At 33.7% G+C, this 10245-nt stretch overlaps 1 protein-coding gene across 3 annotated transcripts; it reads left to right on the forward strand.

The window, feature by feature from the left end:
* Positions 1-1327: 1327 nt before the first annotated feature.
* On the forward strand, positions 1328-8277 carry LOC126688273 (cell division control protein 48 homolog B-like). Of its 3 annotated transcripts, XM_050382908.2 has the most exons (12): positions 1331-1647; positions 1736-1780; positions 1869-1924; positions 2056-2205; positions 2336-2443; positions 2999-3098; positions 3744-4007; positions 4119-4288; positions 5162-5290; positions 5764-5851; positions 5973-6050; positions 7674-8277. In XM_050382908.2, exons 1-12 carry the CDS (start codon positions 1459-1461, stop codon positions 8172-8174), a joined length of 1878 nt encoding a protein of 625 aa, XP_050238865.1. In that variant the 5' UTR covers positions 1331-1458; the 3' UTR covers positions 8175-8277. The 3 variants fall into 3 exon arrangements, with proteins under 3 accessions (XP_050238867.1, XP_050238866.1, XP_050238865.1); XM_050382910.2 differs by lacking the exon at positions 5973-6050 and having other exon boundaries at positions 1328-1647; XM_050382909.2 differs by lacking the exon at positions 1736-1780 and having other exon boundaries at positions 1330-1647.
* Positions 8278-10245: the final 1968 nt, after the last annotated feature.

The following is a 10245-nucleotide window of genomic DNA, read 5'->3' on the forward strand; positions in this document are numbered from 1 at the left end:
TGTATATAATGCCGCGTGGCCCGTTCGTACGAGGTACGGTAACGAGAGCCCGCGAGGTTTTAACAGTTAATGTATATATTTTTACATATGTGTTTAAATGTATTACCTTCCGTTGTTTACTGCTGTTTGTTGTTTATTTGCGAAAAATTATTTATGTTTTTAGGCTTGCTACGGGTTTCGGAGCAACCACTCCCATTCCCTAGCGCCGGTTGCGGCTCAATAAAAATTGGGTCGTGACAGGAAGATATTTTGAGACATTATAGTGGATCGTGGCGATCTATCCGAATCCCGGATTAGCGCGCTTTGGGCGGATCCTAAGGGATTCGGTCTTCATTGATATATCGGCGGATCTCAAGGGATTCGGCCGCCTTCCTCATATATTCAGGTCTTTATTAGGAGTCCGGTATCACCTAAGAATGGATCTTCTGTGACTCGGCTCTATTGTAACTACCGTGGGATTCGGTATCCATCAAAAAGAATAAACGTCTATTTAGGACATAATTTACGCAAATGAAGTATTTGTATTAGAACCTAAATACTCAATTACTAATTTGTTGAAGTTCAATGAAATAAATTATTTTTTTATTTTTTAATAAAATCCAACTAATTTAATATTAATCACAGATAATTAAATTTATATTATTGCACTGAATTTTATTAATATATAAATTGACGAATCAAATTACGAGCCACGCACGTAATATGTAGTGCAAAACTAGTTCTTAAAAGAACATATCAAAATACAAGCTTTTAATCAGCCATGATCCCCAACTTTTAGGCCTTCCATCACGAATGTTCATGAATTTACTTTTCGGCCATAAACCCCCCTGAATTTTCATTTCAGAATCATGAATGTCCTTTTGACCAATAATTGACCAAAATATCCTTAATTAACCAGTAAAAAAAGAACAAAGGATCACTTTATCCCCCGAACTTGGCACAAAGTATCAAAAACGTTCAAATTGAGAAAACCGGATCACTTTTACCCTGAATTTGGCAAAACCGGCTCAAAACCCTCCCGTTATGCTGACGTGGCACTTAATTGGAGAGTGAGATTCATAAAATCATAATTAACTCTAATTAATCACACTTAAATACTAATTAATTCTAACTAAATTTTTAGGAATCTTTTTGAATTTTTTTCGTTCGCTTCAACAAATTGGTCGGAATATTTTCCGGCCAACCTGTTGAAGAAAAACAGACCCGCCAGTGGAACAAACTCACCAGCGAGTCTGTTTCCATAGTCATAATCAACCCAATCCAACCTACATAATCAACCCTAATCAACTAACCAAACTTAAAAACGTACTTGTTCCCCGAGACAAACTTTAAGGGCATGAATGCCCCTTTTCCCTCTTTCAAACCCTACATACAAATCCCTAGAAACTTATAATTTTCAAACAAGCATACCTTGGAAGAACTTATAATTTCAAACAAACATATATTTTTCTGATTCAGATGGAAAACCAAAGGAGTAGCAGCAGCAGCAGCTGGGTAGACAACTATGGTAATGACAAAGATGAGAAGAATGAGCAATGGAGAGCTGACGAAGAAATTGCTGGAAACCAAGCGGCACTGGAAGCTTTACGCGAACTTATACTTTTCCCCCTGTTTTATTCACAAGAAGCTAAAATTCTGGGTCTCACAGTAATATATTCAACTACTAATTTCTTTCACTTTGTTATGTTATTATAGATTTCAATGCTTTGATCTTTCTATTTTCTATTCTCTTTAGTGGCCCAAAGGTTTGCTTATGTATGGTCCATCTGGAACCGGGAAGGTCTTTTTTTTTACCTTGAGTTATATCAAGTTTAAAGGTTTTAACTTTATAGAAATTCTTAAGTTTTTGTTATTTGATGGTTATGCAGACAAGTTTGGTGCGAGCAGTTGTTAAGGAATGTGGTGCACATTTAACTGTCATCAGGTAGTGTCCTGTTTCTGTCTACACATTGCTGCTCTGCAGTTGGTTGTTGGTTGTGCTTCCTCTTCGGTCATACCATATATTACGATCTAGATCGTTTTAATGAACTTGTGTTTATTTGAATATGTGGACAGTTCGCAGTCTGTTCATAGAGCTTATGCTGGAGAAAGTGAGAAAATTCTGCGTGAGGCATTTTCAGAGGCAGCATCTCATGCACTCACAGGCAAACCCTCCGTAATTTTCATAGATGAAATAGATGCATTGTGTCCACGCCGTGATTCAAGGTATGGGAGAAAGAATGATTCCTATATGTTTTTTTTTAATATTGTTCATTCTAGGTCTTGCATAATTTAATAAGGATATGTGGAGAGTAAATATCCATTTTATAAATTTAACTTAGACTTTTGAATGCAGACGGGCGCAGGATGTTCGCATAGTCTCTCAACTTTCTTCTTTAATGGATGCAAACATACGGCCGTCTAATTCCTTAGTTCACGTTGTTGTGGTTGCAGCAACTAACAGGTTGTTTTCTCATTCTTCTGATTAAGCTATTATATATTACATAGAAAAGAATTCAATTAGAACAAAAATATATTTTCTTGGATTACCATTTAACTTGATGAAATCAAAATATGCTACATGAAAAGATGGTGCTTACGTTGAGCTTTTTGCAGTTATCTTATAGCATATAAGTATTATATATTACAGATGTAAGATATGTAAGCTATTTTGTCGTTCTGGTTGGATGGTACTTGTTTATGCATATCAAATTGGTCGTATATTCAATTTTTTGATAGTATATACAATGTATGATTATGGTTTATTTACTTTTTCAATCTGAGTTGTTTAGATACTTCATGCTTGAATTCTGCAGAACACACAGCTTCTATAGACCTTCTTTTTGTTTATTGTCTTCTTTACATACATTGTTAAGCTGCGCGTGTCTGATGATGTCTCTTGCAAAATGATTGTCTGGGATACTTAATATTAGATCAGCTGTTAGGGTAATATTCATAAAAAAATTTAAAAGTTTGTTTGTCTGAAACTTACAAGTTACAATGTGTGATTATTGTGTAGAATTGATGCAATTGACCCTGCACTAAGAAGGGCAGGGCGTTTTGACACTGAAATAGAAGTTACGACACCTACTGTAGAAGAGATATTTGATATATTAAAGGTAAAGTTCCACACGTTCAGTTTTATAAACATATCTTAGTTGCAACATGGTAAAGGTTCACATTTTGATATTTTTGTTCATTGTAAAAGAAGATCCTTGTCGCAACATGCATCATCCTGTTAAAATTCATTTCAGTAAATTTACAACCTAGTGATTGGAGTTGAAACAATTGTTTTTGTAAATTTCTAAAATTCATTTAATGAATAATATAAAATTAATGGAATGCATGATGCCTTTTATGTTTGTAACTTTATGAAAATTGACTTGTAATTTTGAATTCTATGGTACTTAAAGTACTTGCAAAAATTATTTGGAAAAGCAATGAAATCTGCAATTGAATGGTCTGCAGTTTTTACATGTCTGTTGGATGGAGGCTGTTCTCTCTCATGCCAATTATGAATTATAGAAAATCTAGTTCTGATATGCATGCAATTTTATTCCCAGTTGAATTCCCACTTAACATTATATTTTTCCCCCAGATTAGTTTGTTCAAAATATTCCAAATTAAACAAAATTTCGAACTGAAATAAGTTATTAGTTTAGTTCCAAGCATATTTAACAAGCTTAGTGTTTGATTTTTGTTTTTCCTTTTGATAAGAAAAGATGTATAATATGTAATTTTCTTTTCCTTTTTAATGGTTTCAGCTCTACACTAAACAGCTTCCTTTGAAACCCAATGTTGACTTGCAAGCCATTGCTGCATCTTGTAAGGGGTTTGTTGGTGCTGATCTAGAAGCTTTATGTCGTGAGGCTAGGGACCATGCTAAAGGAAGAGCTGGTGTGTTTTGCTTAACTATGGAAGATTTGGAATATGGTAAATCTGTGGCCGGCTCTTGCATAACAAGAGGTGTGACAGTGGAAATCCCCAAGGTGCGCTGGGAAGATATTGGCGGACTAAAGGATGTGAAGGTTTGTAATCATACATGTTTTGCACATCTTTATTGTAGCTGAGTGAACTCTGATGATGCCCATATTTATCATTGTAGAAGCTGAAAGTTTCTTGTGTTTCTCTATTGTCAGGAAAAGCTCCAACAAGCTGTTGAGTGGCCTATCAAACATTCTGCGGCATTTTTAAGGATGGGAATATCACCTGTCCGTGGTGTGCTTCTGCATGGGCCTCCTGGATGCTCTAAAACAACTCTTGTTAAGGCTGCAGCTAATGCTGCCCAAGCTTCCCTTTTTTCCTTGAGGTTTGATAATTTATTAATGCCAAGATTATTATAGCAAATTGTCCTGGTTGTGATCCAATAAAAAATAATACTTCCATCAACATGGATGTCTTAATGAGTATATAAGTTAGTATATTACACAATTAAAGTTCGAGCTTGGAAAACTGTTGGACACTGTAAAGAGACTGATGACTATTATATGCAGTGGCTGTTTATTCATGCGAATAAACTTTTTTTGTGTATATATAAACAGTGGTTGTATATCTGTCACTTGGGAATAAGGATGTGTTTATATAAGGATGTATTTGCCTTTCACTTGAACCATTGACCTGGACTTCATATATCATCTTCTTGAATCTGCAGCGTGATTTGTAATTCCAAGAAACACTTCTATGAATGCAATGAGTAATTGTGTACAGAAATGTGCAATGATATTTTTTTTCATCCTAATCAGTGCACTAAGAAACCGCTCTATTTGAATCATGGAGCACTTAATCAGCTTAATTTTGTATCTTGTTTTCTTCTTTTAAAATCTGCATTGGTGATTCTTTTTGTTCATAGTGATTTGTAGACCAAGAAAAATCCTATTATGCTATAGTTGATTCCTTTTGGAGAACAATTTGGTTATAAACGAATCAAAATGGCGGTTAATTTTATTATGTCATATTTGTCCCTCACCTCCATCCATGGCTTCTCATTTTACTAAAATAAAGTTGCTTCTCTGGTATTCCATTCTTTTTGTGATAGATAGAGTTGAATTTTCTTTTTTCTTCCAACTCTTTTGATTCAGGTTTTTTTAATTTAATGAAACTTCATCTTATGTTATTGAATGCTGTAAAATACTTAGTTTTAATTTCATTTTTACTTTCTAAGTACTTGGAAACTGCAATTCAGTGGTGCAGATGTACATTCAATGTATGTTGGAGAGGGTGAAGCACTGCTGCGAAACACATTCCAAAGAGCTCGCCTTGCAGCTCCAAGCATGATATTTTTTGATGAGATTAATGTTATTGCTCCCAAACGGTGAGTTATTTTCAATTTGTCAATATCTACTTTGCATGAGCACTCGTGCAATACATCTTCATGAAAGAGAGGGAGAAACGTTGCACCCAGTGCATTTGCTAAATGCAATCACCGGACTTGAGAATGCAACATTCATGGGTTTGGTTTGCATCGGAATGTCAAGCTCCCTGGAAACTGGAAAGTGACATTTGTGAACCAGATTTTCTCTGCTTGTAGTGTTCACTTTAAGATTGAAATATCATATTTTCCTTGTGAATAGGAGAATGGAAAAATTAAATGCAAATTCCTGATCTTTAGGCAATTCTTTAGGCCGGAATCTCAGCAAATTTAATCTTTTGTGTTTTCATGATGACATTTGAATATTTGATGTGCTTTTGGCATCTGTTGAACTGATCAAAAAGCTCTTTTTCGTCCCCTCAGCTTGATGTTTGGTTTTGAATTTCTAAAAGATAATCATTTTCTTTTTATGGCAGAGGTGGGAATTCAAGTAATAGCACTACAGTTGAAGACAGGCTTCTGTATACTTTGTTGACCGAAATGGATGGTCTGGAAGAAGCTAAGGTAAATGCTAATGTCATGGACTCATGATTAAACTTTCCATTTATCTTGAAACTGTGCATGTAGAAAGTTGGAGACTTAAATCTAACTTTGTTGTCTATGATTTAAACCTTTTTTGAATAAGGGAATTCTTATATTAGCTGCCACAAATCTTCCTCATGCAATAGATGATGCTCTTATGCGTCCCGGGCGTTTTGATATGGTAAGAAATCCATCCTATCATATGACTTATATTCTTCCCAAATCCTCGGTTATTGTGGAACATATAACCTTGTTTTATCCTTTGTTTTCTTCTATGATGGTTTTTCAAATCTAAAATACATAATTTTTATAACACGTAAAGTTGTTTTCTCCTAAGGTACTTCATATTTAAAATAGAATTAACTTAGTTATGTTGATCTTGCATTATGGGATCTTTGCAGTAGTTTAGAGGTGAAAAAACTTTGACGGTGAATATGGAGGGTAGTATGATCCCAAGGTCAATTCCTCTTTGACTCTCAAAAAAATTTCTGATTCAGGCTGAATTTACGAGTTACAAATTCAACAGAGGGAAGAGCTTGGGTAGATGACTTATCTGTATCTAGAGACTGAATGTAGAAACTCTTTATCAAATCGAAAATGACAAAATTAGACAGCATCGGCTATGTTACACAGACTCGGATATGGGTGTCCAAAATGGATACGTATCCGCATATCCGACTCGCTAATTTTCTTAATTGAAGATACGGGGATATGGATCCGATATAGGACTCGGGTACTTAGATACAGATATATATGTATAAACTAGACATAAGTTTTCATATGTTAGTTTTAAAAAATAAAAAAATAACTCAAATAAAAGTTTATAACAAGAAATACAGTCTTTGCTCTTAAGAACCGAAACATGACACCAAATAAGATACATGATATGGTCTTTTTACCACATGATATGGTAACTTTTCATGAATTCTATCTTTAGAAGTGTCCACCTGTCAGTTAAAGAGTCGGACCCATATCATGTGTCGTGTCGGTGCCATGTCATGTCCGACACGGGTATGGCAGGGCAAAATGAAGAGTCCGGGTAACATAGAGCATCGGAACATGATGTGAATTTAACTTGCAACTTAATCTGTTAGTCCAAATTGACCACCTTTAACATCTTACAAAAGAAAACAGGATACCCTTGGTATTTAGTATATTCAATGTGGAAGTAGAAATATTTGGAAAATTTATCATTCTTAAAAACAAAAGATAAAAGATAATGCCTGTAAATGTACTATTTTTTGTTAATTTTATTGTGAGTGTACTTGAATAAAAAAAGCTATTTCTTTGTTGATTTGATATTCATTTATTAGACTGGTTTTCTTGGTTGGTTCTTTGAAAGATCTGTTAAGAATCACCTGAAACAACCTAAAGAAGCCATGGGAGATTAACACTGAAGCATAATCTTACTATCTAGAAGTCAAATATAATTTATACTATGACGTGATCTTGAAATTGTAATTCTCGCTGAATGCCTGAATTCAACAGTAAGAGTACTGAAAATCTGAAAGGTGCTTGCTTATTAGTATCAATTATTAGATTATTGCATGTTAGTTGAAATCGTATAGGAAGTTCAAATATGACTTTGGATCTTAATTACTGATACATATAAGCCTAGCCTGAAATATAATATTTGTGCATAAATTTTTATTCTTGATTTTGCCAAAACAAATTTCGTAAGACACAACATATGTAGATATCTTAAAAAGGCAGAATTTGATTACAAAATTGCAAAGTTGCTAAACGGGCAGTTTGTTAAATTAACATTTAGTTCTGAAATCTTGTCTTTACTTTGAATTGCCAGGTGTTGTATGTACCTCCACCTGATGTTGAGGCTCGATATGAGATACTTCTTGTTCTTACCCGGAAAATGCCGTTAGGCGATGATGTCGATCTAAAAAGAATAGCAGAAGATACAGAGTGCTTTACAGGGTCAGAACTAAAAGGTCTTTGTGATGAAGCTGGACTTGTTGCTCTGAGGGAAGACATGTCAGCCATTGTTACGTGCAACCGTCATTTCCGGACCGTAATGGAGTTGCGGAAACCAGCATTAACCGCGGCACTTATAGAAAAGTACTCATCATTTATGAAGACCCGCAAGACCTCTTCGCGGAAACCAGCATCAACTGCGGCAGGTATAGAAGAGTACTCATTTATGAAGACCTGCAAGACCTCTTCTAACCGGATTGGATCTTATAATAGTGATAGCAGTGGACGGAGTCACAACTTGTTCCGTACGACTCTCTCTCTTAAAATTGGTGTATTAAGCTTCGTATTGCTTGTTGTTGCAATTGTTGCTCAATAATTTGTTGAAGGCATCCCTGTCCTCGTAGGGACCCAATGCTTCATTCTTGTATTGTACCTACATAATTATTAATATTTTATATGTAATTTATATTTTTATTTAATTTAGTATTTATTAGTATAAATTTAATATTGTATGTATTTATATAGTGATTACAAGATTAAAAACTATAAATGTAAAAGTTAATTTAATGTTTGTTGCTGGTTTCTTAAATTTAGAAAATAAAAGAAAACTTTAGAAAATTCTCCACATCATTTATTGTCTCTCCCTGTTCTTATACCAATATATTCTTTGTTATTTTTTCCTCATATCTGTGGGTTCTTCATTTTTTTAAATCTGATTGTTTTTTTTTTTTGAGATTCTGATTCGTAGGTACTGTTCAATTTGAGTCAATGTGGTAAAATAAATTATTTTTTATAATATTTAATATGTGGATACTGCTTAATTTAATTCTTTCAATAAGATGTTTGCTAATAAAATTTATGTTTTTTTTGTTCAGGGAGTCATCATGGTGGTTAATTATAGATCTTAAATATTATTAGCTCTGAATTCTTTAAACTGACGGAAACTATACTAACATGTAAGGTCTTTTTTTTTATCAAAGAACATGTAAGAATTTCATGTATAATATATTTATCATATCCATATTCCTTGCACTTAAACTGAAATTTATGTTTATTTCTTTTGCAGGATAATATTCGGAATACTTCATTTTAAATCTTGAAAATACTGATTTTACTCCACTAAGAATCATCAAGGGAAGTCTTCATCCTCTTTGTGCTACAGTAGCAGAGATCATTTCGCCAAGACAATATATTATAGGTTATTTAATTGGTAAGATAATTCTTTGGATTGTATTACAGGAAAGTAATTTGTTTTTTTTCTAAATCATGTACTCTTTGATTTCACTATTGTAAAATCCACACTTATAAAATTCTTTATCTCAATTAAATTTTATTTCATTTTTGTTCCTGTTTTTATTTTTCTGTGTCAACTTTTAACTTCAAGCCACTAATTATGTGTAGCCAATATATTCTTGCGCATTTTAAAAAATTGTAATTTAATTTTGGGAACTTTTTATTTTTAATATACAGGAATAATGCTTTAGCTAAATTTAATGTATCTTCAATCTCTAAAAAAAAAAGATAACACTTAGAATGAAAAAAATAATAAAAGTATTTCTAAAAGATCTTTTTAAATGGTAAAACTCATATTAAATATAAATGCTATTTTAATTTAATTTTTATGAATGTTGTTTTATAATTTTACTTGAAAATAAAATAATCATGGAATTGAATTGAACTCGCTATTTAAATTCTACATTTTCCATCAATCTCTATTAATATATTGAAATATTTATTTTTATTACTAAGATTATTTATTGATCCTAACTGATTTAAAGGGAAATTCAAGCCTAAAACAATTGTCTAAGTTTATCAATAAATAAAAAAAAAACTCTTCCGTTTTTGTGGAGTCTCTCTCCTATTCTAGGGCTTCCTAGGGTTAGGTTTTTCTCTTCTACTCTGAAGTTTTTTTTTGGTTTATTCCGTTTTCTCTACGTCTGTGTACGTGTTTTTCTGCTTACTGTGGTTTGTGGATGGGGTCATCATTTTGGCGTTGGGATTGAAGAGGGGTTGGTGGAGGCTTGTGCCCAATTGCGGTTAATGGTGGAGGAACAAACGGCAGTTAACCTTGAAGACGTGGTGGATGAGGTGATTGGAGAAGTCTGAATTATGTGTTGTGGGGAAGTTGCTGACAAAAAAATCTTATAACCTAAACCGTATGAAAAATGCCCTAGCTAGTGCGTGGCGACTTGCGAAGGGTTTTAACATCAAAGATGTAGGAGATAACCTTTTTATCTGTGATGTGAGTTTTTCTCAAGGTTGGATAGGGCGAGTATTCTCCGAGAAGGACCATGGCACTTTGACAAACATTTGATTTTGTTCAAACCAGTAAAGGTTAATATGCAACCAAATAACCTATTGCTGGTAGGGTGTCCGATGTGTGTTCGTATATATGATCTACCCATTAATTGTCGAGGTAAGGCTGCAGTGGAAAAAATTGGTTCGAA

Source organism: Mercurialis annua, linkage group LG6 (genome assembly GCF_937616625.2).
Source record: "Mercurialis annua linkage group LG6, ddMerAnnu1.2, whole genome shotgun sequence".
In the NCBI taxonomy this organism is placed as follows: Eukaryota; Viridiplantae; Streptophyta; class Magnoliopsida; order Malpighiales; family Euphorbiaceae; genus Mercurialis; species Mercurialis annua.

Coding starts and splice junctions, on each gene's coding strand:
- LOC126688273 (XM_050382908.2), top strand. CDS start 1,459: ATGGAAAACCAAAGGAGTAGCAGCAGCAGCAGCTGGGTAGACAACTAT. Junction 1,781..1,868: donor GTCCATCTGGAACCGGGAAG/GTCTTTTTTTTT, acceptor ATGGTTATGCAG/ACAAGTTTGGTGCGAGCAGT. Junction 5,852..5,972: donor ATGGTCTGGAAGAAGCTAAG/GTAAATGCTAAT, acceptor TTTTTGAATAAG/GGAATTCTTATATTAGCTGC.